The sequence below is a fragment of the Acanthopagrus latus genome, chromosome 2 (assembly GCF_904848185.1).
Source record: "Acanthopagrus latus isolate v.2019 chromosome 2, fAcaLat1.1, whole genome shotgun sequence".
NCBI classification, from domain to species: domain Eukaryota; kingdom Metazoa; phylum Chordata; class Actinopteri; order Spariformes; family Sparidae; genus Acanthopagrus; species Acanthopagrus latus.
The window spans coordinates 10,740,170-10,757,268 of record NC_051040.1 but is presented as its reverse complement, the minus strand read 5'-3'; the positions used below and the strand labels follow the sequence as shown (position 1 = coordinate 10,757,268).

At 43.0% G+C, this 17,099-nt stretch overlaps 2 protein-coding genes across 3 annotated transcripts in view; both read right to left on the bottom strand.

Moving 5' to 3' along the window:
- Nucleotides 1-9,520, bottom strand: part of plch1 (phospholipase C, eta 1) — a 70,345-nt gene extending 60,825 nt beyond the window's left edge. Inside the window, exons 1-2 of the mRNA XM_037086007.1 lie at nt 9,061-9,520; nt 2,060-2,190 (exon numbers count right to left, since the gene is read on the bottom strand). Coding sequence (XP_036941902.1) covers nt 2,060-2,190; nt 9,061-9,077 — 148 coding nt within the window. The 5' untranslated portion in view covers nt 9,078-9,520. The remainder of the gene's footprint in view (nt 1-2,059; nt 2,191-9,060) is intronic.
- A 2,205-nt stretch (nt 9,521-11,725) lies between these two features.
- Nucleotides 11,726-17,092, bottom strand: c18h3orf33 (c18h3orf33 homolog (H. sapiens)). Of its 2 annotated transcripts, none has more exons than XM_037124488.1 (6): nt 17,002-17,092; nt 16,564-16,844; nt 16,163-16,222; nt 14,795-14,954; nt 13,164-13,324; nt 11,726-13,058 (listed from the first exon to the last, which is right to left on the bottom strand). In XM_037124488.1, the coding sequence occupies exons 2-6, from the start codon at nt 16,699-16,701 to the stop codon at nt 12,801-12,803; spliced, it is 777 nt and encodes a 258-aa protein (XP_036980383.1). In that variant the 5' UTR covers nt 16,702-16,844; nt 17,002-17,092; the 3' UTR covers nt 11,726-12,800. The 2 variants fall into 2 exon arrangements, with proteins under 2 accessions (XP_036980383.1, XP_036980392.1); XM_037124497.1 differs by having other exon boundaries at nt 11,728-13,055; nt 17,002-17,089.
- Between the last annotated feature and the right edge of the window lie 7 nt (nt 17,093-17,099).

The window sequence follows — 17,099 nt, the reverse complement described above, 5'->3', positions numbered from 1 at the left end:
GACCAGTGTCCCCCCTCGGTCCAGTCCTGTGCTTCTGAGGCTTTCCAGTGATCGCTCACTTTGATTTGTGTGCAAATCTCTCCTCATCCACACCTGCCTGGTCACAGACAGCCTCCACCCTCCCTGCAAACCGCCACCCTCTCAGACTGATTTATGTACCACGGCCAAACAAAAACCATCAGCTGCTCAGTCATTCACAAACGACTGGAAACAGCCAGGAGGAGTGAAGCAAAGTCATGAGAGATAAACGAATGGAAAGGCACACGTTTTCTGACTGACGAGAAGGGACAACCTGTCGGCGACATGAGGGGATGAACACAGACAAGAGGTCAACCTGATCTGAAGTCTGGTGAAGGAGACAGCAGACGGTTTACGCCCAGACAATCTGTTCTGATTCTCTGAAGAGCTTAAAGGATAAGTTCAGCCAAATGATGAAAATTTAGTCGTTATCTACTCACCTTCATGCCGATGGAAAGCCAGGAGAAGTTTTGGAGTCAACAAAACAATTCTGGAACTTCACAGCAAAACAGTGTTGTCGGTGGCATTTTCTAAACCACTGAAGGTGACAGGGACTTGTTTTAAAATTGTAAAAAAAAAAAAAAAGACCAAAAAAATGGATCCATACAGCTCATCTGGTGTTATCCAAGTTTCCACAAGCGCTGAGATCCCAAAAATGTGTAATTCACGCCCTCTAAGCACAATCTCAGGGCTTTCGGAGACTTGGATTACTTCCGGAGCCTCTGTCTTTATCTTTTCTGTTGGTCTCCATCTACCTCAGTTGACTATGAGAACACTGTGATGTTGTTTTGCTGCGAAGCTCCAGAAATGTTGTCAACTTCGAAACTTTACCTGGCTTTCTATCTGCATGAGGGTGAGTGAATAATGACTACATTTCCATGTTTGGGTGAAGTTGTCCTTTAAAGGCTGTAGATTAGCATCCAAGCATAAATCGATTGGATTGAGTCACAAAGGTGGTGTGATTTATTTTTTTTTTTTTTAATGAGAAAGTATTCTCATTTCATGCTCAGTAGGGTATTGATTTTGAGTTAAACAACAATAATTACTCACAGATTCTGGAAGAGTCAACTTTGGCCTGAAGAAGTATATTTACTAAGCAAGAAGGGTGGATGAAATTCCCTTAAATGAGATAATATTCATATTTCTGAGCGTGACAGAAGGGGAAACGGATCAATAAAGCCAACCGGGGCAATCCATCATCCACAGTGGACAGGCCCGATTTCCTGCAGCGGTTCGCCGAGAGGGAGAAAGCGCACACTCGGACTGTATGTAACAAGCTGCCTACAGGTGGTGGGACGTGGACGCCGGCTCTAGCAGCCACAGAGGCATGGCGAGATCAGATATTTGTCATTGATCTGTCTGGCGGATCGGTCAGGCTCACCATCTCGAGAGTCATAAATCATGATCAGACTGACGCCTTTATGTGGCTGGTTTCATTTCAGCTGTGAGGAGGATGTAAAGGAATAAGAGCACAGTTTGCTCTGGCTTATTTAAATGTATCCAATAGAAAAAATAATAATAATAATATTAACAGGTAATCATGGATGTGTCATGGTACTCAAGTTGATGGTATGAAAACACTGAGTGAACGCCCACATGTACACGCTGGACGATGAATACATATAATTGTTTTTCTTTGGCTCCAATATAATTGACTCGACCATATCTAATGTGCGTACAGATATGTATGAATCGTCCAGGGGGAATACAAATCCGCTGTCTCAGCCGGCTGCTCACACTAAAAATAAATCCAGTCTGAATGAAGTTCTCTGCACAGGTTTTTATTCATGTCACACACTGATTCAGAGGCTTGCAGCAGGTTTTTTTCTGTCCCAGCAGACTTTAATAAGGTTTTATTGATGTCACAGGACTGACTGCTGGCTGTGCTGTTTGCAGTTTAAAACCTGTTTTGCACTGAAGCAAAACGGTGGAGGCGAGTCTCCCTCTGCTGTCTGTTCCCGTGACTTACAGTCATTACAGAGAACATACTGTACATGGTATTCATTTCTGCTGTGTGTGTGTGTGTGTGTCTGTTGTTTACCGTGAAAGGTGCTGTTGTCCGTCAGGAAGTGCCGGCGGTACTGAGGCTCTCCTTTCCTGTTCACCACCCAGGAGCTCATGGTGAGGGAAGGGAGGGTGGAGGGGGGACAGGAGGCCGAACAACTGGATGACCTATGAAGGAGAAAAAAATAGTTGAACCGTGTGGACCAAGAATGTTGCAGAATTTGATTAAATGCGTAATGTAATATATTAAGAATAATAAGTGCATCTCATGTCTTGTGCCGTGAACTGATCACACACGTCAAGACAAACCGTTTGAAATATTGAAAGTTTGAAAGAAGCAAGACAAACTGCATCGTTACTGGAAAAGCAGATAACAGTTATTATGAGAAGATGGGGCAAAAACGTACAGCGCTTCCAAGGAAAGTGTTGAGAAATTGTGGATTTTTTGTTGTATTTACTAAAACCTGGATGTTAAATGTGTGAATCTGAAGAAAATTACAACTGCCGTACCACTTCCTTTTCCAATTATATGCAAATAAGACAAATTATGCAACTGGCAAGACACAGTTTCAGAGTTACATGAGCAGAAGTCTTGGGTAGAATTACAACAAACCTGCCCTTCCTGCTGCTGTTACATATATAGTGTCTCTAAGGCAGAAATTCATCTGCATTTTAATGTATTCTGTAGGCCTCTGATACATGACCCATCTCTGAGTCAGTGGTCTGTGCAGTTTTACTTTGAAAGGTCATCTTGTGGCAGTGGCAGGATAATCCCCGCTCCTGCTGGGACAGTATGTGGTGAGGTTATGTTTGAAAGTGTCACTTTTATTGCGATCAATATCAACATGTAACTGAATAAAATGAATGACAGTGACATAAGCTCACCTCTTCTTACTATATTGTAAGATATACAAGGATTTAAGAGACAGATGTATCCTGGGTTTGTCCACCTCCCCCATCCTGAGAAACTGCCCTCTCTTGTTTCTTATCTTGTGATAATCTGTGTATTTATCTTGTGTACAACGTAATCATTTAATAATATATCATTTAGATTTAGCAACCATGTAACTTAATCTTTCATGCAAGTAAATTTGAATTTGAATTGGAATTGGAATTTGAATCCTCTTTGTCTCTACATCTCTACCAGGTTCTCTCCATCCAAACCGCTCTCCTCCACCTTTTTGTTTTTTTTCCCCTTTGAATTTCCACATCGCTCCATGTGTTCTCATTTCTCTGCCCTCCCTTTCTCCTCGCCATTATTCCCGGATTCCCGATTTTCCACCACTTCCTCCTGATCACTTTTCATCCCCGCCTCTCCTGCTGCCAGTCCTCACCGCTTAGTGTTCCCCCACCTGTTGCTCATCTGTCTTGCTGTGATTTATTGCTGCCCACCACACACACACCCACACGCAGGGCAAGTATAGATCTGCAGCGGATCTCTGAGCCTCTGGGACAGTTATTGGCGCCTGGTGCCGGCAAACCTGAGGAGAGGTGACTGTCTGGTCTCGTGGGTCAAACATCTTTTAGGTGAAAGTGCTTTCCTGTGACCCTGCCACCACCCCACGACTAGAGACAGAAGTGTGTAATGTCTTTGGTGTTTATGACGGACCACATGGACGGAGACTCCACTCGCTCTATTATAACACGACACCCTTGTCAGTGTGTGCTCTGTTCCTCTAAATCAGATAAGCAATGTTTAATATATGTTCCCTTTAAATAATGCAAGAACAACCTTTTTAAACATCGGTAATGTTTTATCTTCATCGATTAAATATTAAGTTGTACTCTGGTGGCTCAAAGTTAGCGCTGCTGCTGGAAGTGAACTTTCCAAGAAATAAAAAACAAAGAAACAGCAGAGGAAACCACTTCACTCTTAACAATAGACATGGTGAAATACAGCAACAAAGAAAAGCAGAAAAGACCTTTAAGACGGGCGAACAGCTTACAGCACATATTTCTACTCATGCCATAATCAGTTTTTCCCTTTGGTGCCAAATCCAGCTTTGACTTTGTCATAATTTCTGCTTCACAAAAAAAGAAAAACCTCTTTCCCTAAATGGTTTAAGCACACAAAATTCGTCTGGGGCTTTTCTTTAAACTCTGCGTTCACCTTGGGCCTGCGACGCCTCTCTCCGAGCTGCTCTGAGCTCACAGCAGAGCGCGGCCCTGTGTGGCTCCCTGCTTAATTATAGAATGATGTTTCCAAATGACTGTTTGTTTTCATAACGCAGTCCAAATTAGAGATAGGAGGCGAGCAGAGGTACATGACTGGAGACATTGTTTGAGCAGCTTTAATGGCATGTCAGGTCGTGATGCAGCTAGATTATATGAATCCACCGTAAACACTTTAGTCACACGGCGTACCAGGTTACCAGTGCAAGTTAGTGAGCTTCAGAAACGCTGCCCTCAGTTACACAGCAGAAATGATCGTAGGTATATTGTCTACATCACTGGTACATCTGAATCTAAAATCTCATCCATTTCTATTATAAGAAATCATGATTACCCCAACATTCCCAAATTATAGAAACAGTAAGGCATTTTGGGAAATGTCTTCCTTGCCGAGAGTAAGATGAGATGTTACAGAATCCTTGTCTGTCCATTAATCCATCCTGAGACCACGGATGTGCCTGGATGTGTCTGTAGTACCATCTAGTCATGAAACTGGCGCAACCAGCAAAATCGTTCATAACACTGTATCACCATTTAACTCACACTATTGAAATTAATTCAAGAGACTAGATGTAACTTGTACATGAAAGTTTGCTTCATGCTATCTTTGCACTATTCAGATGGCGGATAGTGACGGATCACTCAGACAAATAGCTAGCTAACCAGCTCAGGCCTAGAGACTGAATTAAAAAACAAAGATGTCAAAACATTTTTTTAAGAGGCTATGCTTGGAGAAGGAGGAACAGATAACCGCCGTTATATAAGAGACCTCTAGGGATGCTCTTCCATCTTCCAGAGCCTCTCGACCAAATCCAACTGATCCAGTGCCAGCCCCTGGACTCGATGTTGTTTCATGTTACAGATCTATCAGCAATAGATACACGTGAGGATGTTAGTGCGTAAACCAATGCAGTTACCACAACTCTCAAAGGTCAAAACCAGAACCTACACATAACATGTTAATTATCAAGCTTTGGAGGTGCTGGAAGGTGCAACTTGTCAACTCTGGACAGATCCAGGCTAGCTGTTTCTCCTGGTTTCAAGTCTTTATACTACACTAAGCTAACCTGTCTGGGGCTTCATATTTACCATTCAGACATGAGACTGGTCTCGATCTTTCATCGAACCTTCAGCAAGAAAGCAAATAAGCATATTAGTGAAAATGCCAAAATGCCTCTTCTTACAATAATCATGTCTGTAAAAAAAAACAAAAAAAAACAAAAAAAAACCAAACCAGTGCAATCCGAGCATGTGTCAGTACACGTTGTGTGAGTCAGTAAAGTGACTCTGCTTTCCCTCCTCTGACAGCGATGTAACACTAGTAGCCCTCTCATCCCAGACCTCAGGGGAAATACAGTCTGTTCTTTCCTGTCTCTCGGGCTACAGAAAGCAGCTTAAAAATAATGTTTCACCGCCCAATGAGCCACTCTGTCTCAGGCCCTCGCAGGAAGTAGGACGAGGATGCCCCCAAGTCCAAACTTGTGTTGTAGTAAATCAAACAGGAGTTACGCAACCTAAAACATGAGGATGAAGCATTTGTTTTTAATGTGTCCACTCTTCCTGTCTGCCCCACATGTAAAATACACATTTCATCTGATAAAGTGCGATACATTCCTGTTTTATACAGAATGTGGAAGTCGGTGGTAATACAGGAGATTTCAGTTCTTATCGAGCTGAATAAGTGTTTGAATTATGTCACCTCCTTTTAACTATAGGTGTAACATGTGTGTTACGAATGCAAATGTTTGAGAGCAGGTGTTTGGTGCCCTGAGGCCAAAATATAATAGCTTTGATTTTCTTTCAAGCGTGCAGACCACTTATGATTTGAGGCGATTTTGTTTCCTGCAAACTGCAAGAAGGCTAAAACACAGTGCTAATACATTTCATGTGCAAAACAGTTGAGGATAAATAATAAAAGATAAAGCAGAAACAGAATGTGCAGATCAGTTAAGATATAACCAGAACAAGCCATCCATCTGGAGGCATGATGGTCTTAACGTCTTTCAGCACAACTGTTCGTGTCACAGAATGCAGCATTGTATCACCGGCGTAACTTTAGGACCAAAAGTTAACGTGTGTGCATGTCGTAATGGCAAGATTTCAGAATGTACACACTTAAAACGCCATGCAAACTCCTAAGATTCAACTTAAACACACACTGGTAACACTATAATAACCTTTAACATTAATTCAACTTTTAGTTTAAAGCTATTTCACTGTAAACAAACAGTTTATAAACCATTCCATCGTTAATACTGAAATAACTGTCAACTACAGCTTAATTACCTTAAAATTTACAATTTATTAATGATGGTGTGTACGAGACGTCCAGCACAGAGAGATACCGATTCAGTGACAGCTCTACAAATAACCTATAATTTATTTAAAATCACAGTTATGTCTATTTTTAGGCATATTCAACCTCCTGTTTGAACCTCAACTGCCAAACTGATGAGCTGCTGGCAGGTTAGTCAACTTCCCTGACTGCTCGTTCTCTCTTTATGTCGGACTTCATTGTTGTGGCGTCTCCTCGATCAGCGCTGTGTGTTATCACAACTGCGGGAAATTACTGCCAGAGCTATGAACACAGGAGCCACTCAATGATGCATAACTCTGCTATAGGGGCTGTTTCAGTTTGCATGGCGCGAGTCCCTCTTCATACGTGCGCCTACATTATGTATGTCACTGCTCCTCTGGTGACACAAAGAGAGCAGCATCTGTCAGCCCACATTGACACATGCCAAAGAGCATCGATACAGACGTGATTAATGACAGAAAACAATGGTTGCTCTGTTTCATGCGACCAGCTGCCTTGAATGCTTGTGTGACGATTAATCATGTTTAGAATCTTAAAAAAAGAATAATCTGCAACCGTCTCGGTGATGATAAACTGTTTATAAAGCACGAGTTGACAATGTTACTCATTATGAATCTCCCGTCACTGCAGGTCAGCTGGGATGAGGCCCCCGATGGCGTTCAGCCTGTTAACCACCTTGCTGAGTAGCTTGTAATTGCTTGTTAGGTTGTTATCAGAGCAGAGAGTACACAGTCTTGGTATGCTGATGACTAGACAGATGGTTTCATGGTCCGGCTTGAGTGCTCCTTCACTTGATGACACGAGTCTCGGGGGGAGTGGATGCAAATCGTTTGAATTCACGCTCGTTAAATCACGTAGGAACACTGTCACTCCTGAGATGTTTTCTGTAAAATAACGCTGCTGTTTCACGTGTTTGTGTTGTGGGTGTGTGCGTGTTTGCACATTAAGGGTTGCAGATGGCCAAACATTGCCTCTCTTATCAAAAACACACAGGAAGGGGAGTTGGAACAGTTGTAGTGTTTGGTGTATCACTACAGCTTGTATTCCTGCTAACAGTTCATTTTAAATACATTTCTATAATGTTTTTACAAACTTATTTTCTGTACTCCAAATGTCACATTTTTACATCAGATTCAAGATAATCTATGCAAAATCATCATGTTCAAAACTTCAGTTAGACAGATCATTTTCTTGATTAATCGATTCATTATTTGGGCGACTAATAGTGGCAATTACTGATCAGAATTGGACATTCATGCTTGTTTTGTCTGGACAACCGTTTAAAACCCCAAAGATATTCGAGGTATCCTCACATTTGAGAAGTTGAAACAAGAGGATTTTGCTCACAAAATTCTGTTACGGATTCATTTTCTTGACCATCAGCTAAATTCATTAAACAGCTCAAGATTTCGGCCCTGCCATCTAACAGGCTACGACATGTTTTCACATGCAGGCTGAGAGGAAGGACGAGGAAGTTGTAACATCTAAACGGTCCCGTCAGCAATGTCTCACTAAGCCTTTGACCTGATAAGGAGATGGAGCGAACCTGGAGGCAGTGAGGTTACGGAGGGGTCGAGAGTTGTTGCAGAGGGGCACTGTTGCTATCTGAGCCTGTCAACAGACGCTAACGTCACGCCGTCGTAAAACCAAACTGAGGAATCTCCCCTGCAGAGGTGTCCAAGCTGGTGCACTAAGAAAGAGAACTGAAGTGTCAAAATATTTTCTAATACGTCCTGAAATTATTGATTTGACCCACAAGACGCTCTTGATTCAACCGTTTAAAAACAATCTTAGGTGACGATTCTGTGTCTCGAGAGCCAGAGTTTCAGCTACCCGTCAACTTTAGAATCTCAATCTTATTTTAACTTCCATGTGTACACGTGTGTGTGGTAAAAACGTGCGTGTGGGGAGGAAGTCTCACTCCACCGTGGAATTGAGGGGCGGGTAAGGTCACGGAGTCAAACCCCTCAGATCTATTTCAAGAGAAGACTCTCCCTCCTGTTCCTATCCTTTACTTTTACTCTCATGTTTTGGACTAAAACTGTCTGCTCATTGCCCTCATTGACAAGAGAACTGTTTAATTTCCTGCTTGTCAGGAGTCCTACACACACACACACACACACACACACACAGGTTCCCATTTCAGTGCACGATCAGCCTCTCACGTAGCGCAGTGAGAGCTCATTTTCCTGAAAGTTGTGTTGGAAAGCTTTTTTTTTATATTTCAGTCTCTTACATTCACACACACATATTCACACACAGTTGGGTTCATTCAATCCCCCAAAGTTTTCACCCTCTGTCCTTTTCCACCAAGAAACTTCAATTATTCATGAGCGATCGCAGCATCCACAAAGGGTTGCGTTTCCACTCCTACAACCCAACACCAGCAAGCTGATACACGGCTCACAATACTGCAAGTCACAAAATAACAAGGGAGTCACTTTACAGCTCATGCATTCCTGCACACACACACACACACACATACACACACACACACAGCCTCTACAGTGCATGTGATGGGAGAGCTAACCAGCATTACAACCACTTACCAGGAAGTGTTTATCATGTCAGCAGGTGGAAGCAAAAATCTATTTCAATTAATAAGGCAATATTGCACGTTTAAAGTGACAGTATCAATTTACATATAACTTTCAGCAACTCTGCCTGACAAAGACGCTCCTTGTGTGAGATGTTTCCAATGTGCTGTAAGGTTTATCATCAGAGAAGGGGGTGGAGATGGGGAGATGGAGGACCTTTATGTTCTTGGGATGGATTTTCACCGAGTGTCACAGCAGCTCTCTGTCTCTTTAAATCTCTTTGTCTTTCACACGCGGGCCCAAACTACACTCAGCCACTCAAATCAAATCAGAAAAATCCCCAAGGACTCTGCTCACGGACGGGGGAGTGCCCCTTCTCTTTCTCTCTCCGGGATGGCTACCGGCTGAGTCCAATAAAGGCCTTTGTTAGGCTGCCCCCGCTGCAGAGCTCACAATGGGAAAGGGGCAGCAAAATGTGAAACAGAGGAAAATGTTGCCTATGTGTTAATCACACAGGTGAGTTATTGATTCTGGTGACAAACAAGGTGAAGCACATGACAAGAATATTAAAGTGATCACATGAGCTGAGGGCCTTTGTGCTGTCACAATCATCGAAGAATTTTAAAAGAAAAATGCTTTGCGGTTGTTTGGCTGCACTTGCCTGAAGTGGTGCAATAAAGATAAGGATTCAAATGACTTTGTGTATAATAGAGTGTGTGTCCACGTACACAGGACTAACAGGTGCACATCTGCTTGGATACAGTATACAGTATCCTGCCAACAGTGGATTTAAAGTGACAGCAAACAGTGTGAGAAAAGCACACAGGGAAGACTTGAAAAACAAGTTAAGTTGGTAAAATGCCTCGTGTGAGTTGTGATGTCATGCTGTTGTTCTATAAGACAATGTCAGTCCTTCATCAGGCATCACAGCCTCACTTACTTCTGTCACTTCAGTCCCAGATTTTGAAAAACCACGTTGTCAGCTCCCTCACAAAATCTCGCCACTTTGAGCAGAGCAGCAGTCCTCCAGGTGCCGAGCGTCCATGTCACAGGGTGCAGATGTGATGATATGAGTCAGTGATAGTCCCAGCAGTGTGGCCACACGGAGGGACACTGTCCCAACAACTTCACTGGTGTGGGCAGGCACCCACCACTACATCAAGCACAGCGCCTTTTCAAATGACTGCTACTGCTGTGGGACCAGTGGAGCTGGGGAAAGCCGGACTGGAATTTTGGAATGGAGTTTCCAGAAGAGAGACAAAAAGACAGTTTACTCATTCAGTCTTTGTTTGAAACTCAGGTGAATGATTAATCAAATGTCAACAATTAAACTGCTAACATTCTAACAAAAGATTCATCAGTATGAGTAATTTTTCTAGAAGAAAAAGTACAAATTCTCTTATTCCAGCTTCTTAAAGGTGCAATGTGTTAAAACCCAAATCTGCTATATTCTGCTAACTGCTTTCTTTTACACATCCTCGTCTGTAGCTACGCTGTTAGCAAAGGAGCTTTGGACTATTTAGAGAAAGTCCTGTTCAGACCTGGGGCTAGCTGGCTAGCATGCTAACATTAGTAGCTATCTCTTCAACACAACACACAGATGACTGGCAAAAGTCGACAACGTCAAAACTTTTTAACTTCACATTTGGTCGATATTTTTTGGAACGTTTTGAACAAAAAAAATCCCATATTTCGCACCTTTAATATTTTCTGGTCTACAAAACAAGACACTTGAGACGCCATGTTGGGCCTTGGAGACACTGATGATGTTCACCATTTTCTGACACTATTAGACCAAATAGCTAACTGATTATTCAAGAAAACAATCATTAGATTGATAGGCAATGTAAATAATCGTTGCAGCCCTAAAACATTTTACATAAAGCTCCATGAACTGTTGTCATTATTAGATGTATTGACCAGTGTGACAGTAACATGTTTTTCTTAATTTTAAGTTTACAAAATGTTAATTATATCATATTTAAAACTGTACTCATTTTATTTGTATTATTCTAGCAGCCAACTTTTGCCCAGTAATGGTTAAAAGATGATGAAGAATTCCTCCTGAAGTTCCAACAGGCGTCTCATTTTATGAAATGATCACTTAGACGTTTAACTTAAACATGAGCAAATGTTAAGACATGCTAAGTATAGTAAAACTAGAAAAGTATAATAGTACTCCAGCATACTGTCCTCAGGTCACCATCATAAATGAAGAAATTAGAAGTTGAGACAACAGACGTGGCGGCATTAAAGATTACAAAGACATCTCTTGTTTAAAAGTCTCAGTGATTTCCACCTTTGGAAACTTTACTCCACCTCCCCTCTTGGTGCCAGCCTCCTCTGCCGTGGTTTCCCTCCCACTCCTCCCTCAGTGACAGTTCAAAGTCTGGCAGCAACAGCCATCAGCAGTGAAATGCACCTTACAATTTAAACCAGCCCACCAATCACGAGCCCGTTGGGCCGTAACAGTCGCTAGTAACATTTGCACAATAAAAGAGAGGCTAGCTGATTCATCAACCCCCCCCACCCCCCCACCCCTCGCCTCCTTCACTCCCCACTCCCTTTCCCTTCCACCGTGACTCCTCCTCTCCTGCCTTTGTGCTCGGACCCAAAATCCCCTTCTACCCCTGTGACCCTCCTCCCCTCTGCACTAATCTCCTTGTGCCCATTGGATTGAGTGCTTCAGTGCTACCTCTCAGTGCACCGAGACCCCCTCACCCTGCACCCCAGAGGACACACATCACAGGCTGGCCTCGTTTGCAGGCCCTCCTGCTCCTCCTCCTCCTCCTCTTCTTCTTCCTTTGCCTTGCTTGGATGAGGGTGGGGTAAGTTTAGCAGTGGACTTGCTCTGCAAACAATATGACAATCACATGAGCATAATCCTTCCTCTTCAGCAGTGGGTTGATGTGTCACCCATCGGAACCCAAACAACTGATAAAAATTTTAATTCATGCGTCTGTTTTCATTCATTTTCAACGATAAAAACCACGAATCAAAGCCAGTTCACAGGCCCGGTCTCCTCCCTTCTTCTTCAGTGCCTAAACGCTCAGATGTCGTGGTCACATTACAGCTGAGAGGGTCCTCTTTACGGGCACTTAAAGACCCCCACACATACACACAACATGCAAGGCTCCTGTGGGGTTTGGGGGCGGCCAATATAGTGTTCACCCTTTGCTTCGCTTTGTATTTCACATTTGGTGTTTCTATAGCAACAGTGATCTCAGGGAGGGACAAGCGGACCCCCCTCTCCATTTTGAACATCATTAACATACCCCGCCCCCGTCTTGTGTTCAGTGGGGTGTCCCACACACAAACACACACACACACACACACACACACACACACACACACCGGCAGAGGAGGCTGGGTTTAAGCTGTAGTTTAGTGGGGTAAGTGAAAGCCGAGGGATTAGAATCAGAGAGTCTTTAACAAGCTTTTTTTTTTTTTAATCATTTCAAACTTCTAAAGACAGCGAAAAACTGTCAAGATTAACCATGAGGCTTTGCAACAGGTGCAACAAGGAATGATAAACAGAAATTAAAGCATGTATTTTGTAATAACGGGGGAAATGTGATTGATTTCATCACACATAACAGAATAGTAATAAACGGCACTTTTAAAGACTTTTAGACTCTTTTTAAATGTGTCACAAAGTACCGTGGCAACAACAGCTGTACCATATGAACAACACAGGCTGTGTCCTGTCTCATTTCAAAGCTCTGTCTCGGAGCAGTCAGTCACTTAGTGTATCACGTCCTCTTAAAGATCCTCCTCATCAGTCTGAACAGAGCGCTGTCCCTCACAGCCTTGGAGGCCCTCTCCCACAGGCTGTCCTCCTTCCACAGTCCCCGCCCCTTCCTCTCCGCCCTGACCTCTGCCCTGTGCAGCCGTTTGTGGAGACGCCAGTAGAGGCGACAGTCAGGCAGGACTCCGACAATGGGCGCAGTGCGAGCCAGACCCAGTCTGAGGACCTCTTCGTTTATACAGTAGCTCCACATGGACCCCTGCTGGAGACATGAGGGAATACAAGGGAATGATTCATGGAATATCAAGCCCCGTCACATTTAGTGAACAGTTCTGACAAATGTATAAATGCATGAGAAATGCCTCACCCTGCTTTGAGACACCAGACAGTGCAGTGCGTCATCCTCTCTGCTGATAAGTTTTAGCCAGACTGTTTGGGCAGGAGTCAGGTTCTTCTGTAGCCAGACCCTGCCCTCTGGAGTCAACTCCACCCCAGCAAGATGCACCAGCATCGGGGACGTGAGTGCACCTGGGGAGGGGGGAAAAGTTCCAGTTTAATCCATGTTACAGTAAAGATTGCAGCTTTTTGTAAACTTAGTTTGAGAAATACAAACATGTTTTTCGGCTATCCTTTTCTGTTAATTTTAACAAAAGGAGCGACACTTTTCAACTGTCAAATATCGTCTGAACACAAGCAGCTGTACAGGAACTTTGCCCTCATAAAATTCAATGAATTGAATTCCTCCACGCAGAAGGGAGCTGTATGAACTGATGGACAAGAGGCTTCATGTTCACATCCAGAACTGCATAAGCCTCCCATCCATGAGTAGATGCACGCTTCCTCCTGCGTGGCAAGGAAGCTTAAAAAAGAAAGAAGGGTTATTACATCACTTAATAGTACAACACTTTTAGAGCCAGTGGTGACAGCTGTATTGGGGTTCATGGAGGAACACACTGAACACATATCCACGTCGTCTGACTTCTGATAAAGAAAAGCCTCCACAAAATTTAAGAAGAAGTCACTTCAGAGAGTACGTTCAGCACTGATTCACCCTGTAAATGTAAACCCCTTCTCACCTGCGATATTTGGTCACGATATTATCAGCCCTGTCAATCATATGATCTAGTTTTGTGGGAAAAAAATGTTTCTACATGAAACTGCTAATGACAAGGTTATCTTGAGTAGCCACGTCATGACTTCTGGAAAAAGATAGATAGCTAGATAGATAAAGACATTGCTGTTGTGTTTTTCAAATGTATTTTTTTGTGCTCTGAGCATCACAAGTGCTGTGGATAAAGTTTTAAAATCTACATGGCTTTGGGGTGAATTGTCCCTTTAAATCAGTGCCAATCTAACCGTAAAATACTACAAATTTGACCAGACATTTGATTGCAGCTGTAATTACAATACAGGCACATTTTAATTGGTGTAAGGTATTGAAATTAAACATTAAGGCCTAATTATGATTGCCTTAGACTTCACATGAAAATGACCAAACTCAGACCAATCACATCTATGAAACAAACTCCAGTAAGTTATCTTTCTGCCACAGCCTCAAATCCAAGACGACGAGTCTAACCAGCTTTAAAATGTTGGAGGTCGAGTGGGACGAAGGTAATATTTGAAACTGCTGCACATGGGAGTCCTTCACTGACGCTGCTGAAGGAGCACTTTATAGGAAGCATACGCTACTTGATTTTATAGCTCAGTGAAGAGCCTGATTTGATATCACAGCTAACAAGCTTACCCGTCACTCTCACTCATGAGGAGGTAATCAAATGCAACGAAGTCTAACGATACAAAGTAAAAATGTCACAATGACAATTTTGATGTAACAAGATTCAGACTCTCAGTTGGTTATTGTTGTGTCGGCATTGTGTGTGTGTGTGTGTGTGTGTGTGTGTGTGTGTGTGTGTGTGTGTGTGTGTGTGTGTGTGTGTGTGTGTGTGTGTGTGCGCGTGCCTCCATGCCTTCACTCAAAGGACGCCCCAGCTCTACCTTTGTGTTTGGACAGTAACGGAGAGATGACCGGCAGGTAAATAGGAACATGCTCCACCTCGACTCCTCTCTCTGTGACTGAGTGAACTTTCCCACGAAGACTGACGTTCCTCTCGATGAAGCGAGCAGGGATCTCTGACGCAGCTCGAAATCTGGTGATCTGAGGAGTCAAATCAATGAATCATTTGGTAAAAATGTACATCTTGTTTATTAACAAGTGTATTAGAAGTGATGGAAAGTATAACTTTTGTACAATTTTTGTGTACTTGTATTGTACTTGAACATTTTCTAACGAACACTAACCCATATACCAAATATCTCACGTTGTGTCCACCTTAATGAACTACAATCAGGGACAAACATTTTAAGCAATTTCTTTAAGTGATAGTTGCCTGTTGTTGGCTGCCTTAACAACAAATTACAGATTTATCATCACTAATGACATTTGTTGAACAGTTAGAAAACAGTTTTAACCACTGATGTGATCTTTGTTCGATGCAGGGTCAGAGGAGGCTGCGTCTGTTGCTATTCAACAACTGGCCCGACTAAATCAAACCCATATTGAGGCTAGATAAAATAAATAAATTTGTTGTTTGGTTTATTAAATGTCTCACTTTGTCCACAACCCCACATTTAAGAAGCCGGAATCAGAGAATTTAGACTTTTTTTCGCCATATAATTAAACTCAAACTGATTAATCAAAATAGTTAATTCAAAAGCTGACAAATGGTGGATTAAATGTTGCGGCCCTATTGTGAAATCAGCACTTGGTCTATTTTTGGATCATGGTATTCTTAATTAAAAAATGTAGTCAGTATCTCAGTGAAAGAAAGTCGGCAGAGTTTCGTAGTCCAAGAAACAGTTCTGGAGCTCCACGGCAGAACAGTGCTGACGGTACATTCTCCTGACGTGGTCTTGTTTAAAAGAAAAACATGAAATGGCTCCACACAGCTCAGCGAAATCAAAGTTCCCCTAAGATCCCAAAATGATGTGAAAAGACATTATTGACACCCTTTCAGGTGGGGTGCATGCCAACACTTTTTTGTGTAAATAATGTCTTTTTCAAATCTATTTGAAATCTCTGGACTCCCTGCAGCTTGGATTAGGCCGGTTGAGCTGTATGGAGACATTTTAAAGTTTTCTTTCAGTCGTTTTTCTCACATTTTAAAACAAGTCCCCTTCTGATTCATCTGTCTGGAGGAACAATGTAACAGTTTTGCTGCGAAGCCACTGAAAGGTTTTGAGGGGGAAACTTCACCTGACTTTCCATTGGCACAGGGACTGCATTTTCATCCTTGATTAAACATTTCCTTTAAATCCACAAAGATGCCTGAGTGTGTCTGCATGTGTTGCCTCTCTCTCTCTTACCAGTCTGATACTCCTCGCTATCACAACAACACCGACCACCGCCAGCCCGGTGCTTATGTTCTGTACAAGAGACAAGAGAGCGGGTTTTAAAGGGGTTAAAGAGCTGACAGACAGGAAGACCAGGTTGTACCAGCAGTGACACCACTGAGGAAGACTTTGACAGGTGTAATGGTGACTCAAGGGGGCCATCAAGAAAGGGAGTGGGGGGGAACAACTGGTGAGGCCTGATAGGATGTTCACTTGACACCATATGGCACAAAGGGGATGAAAGTCCAGATTCATGATACCTTCTTATATACCAAATACAAAACTATAAGATGCAGGAAGGCACGGAAGTGATCCATAATGCACATCCATGTCCCCCCAACATGCACCAGCAAGCCACACAGGGAGCCTCCTACCCGCACGAGTGTCAGATTATCATCTGCCAGTTGAGATATTAGAGACACGACGTTGCGGGATGACGCGGTGCCGCGATCTCTTTGTTGTCTGTCGCTGCTGCCCGCTTCGGTTTCTGTTTCTGAGGAAAGCTCCGGCATGTTGTTGACATTTTCTCGACGCTCGTCCGACGCTCCGCCCGTCTGGGAGGGACCTGCGAGGGGAGCCGTTGTGTAAGGTCTCCGCCCTGTGGTTCACTGTGGACATGACAGGAGGGCCGCTGGAGTGCGTCCTCAAATATGCGCTATAATAAAATACATTTTGAAGAAATAGTAATTAAAAAAGCACCACAACGTATTGCAACACTTTGCATTCTTTTGTACGGGAAAGCTCGTTTATTTCGTTGTTGTTTTGTTTGTGTTCTTGCTCAAAAGGAGAAAAGTTGCTCATGCACACTGCACCTGAGGGACGGGATCAATCTATTAACCCAATAAACACGTGCTGGGATCATCTTTGTCACCGCAGGTTGACCCAGATAACTTCATATCTGCAGTGGAAG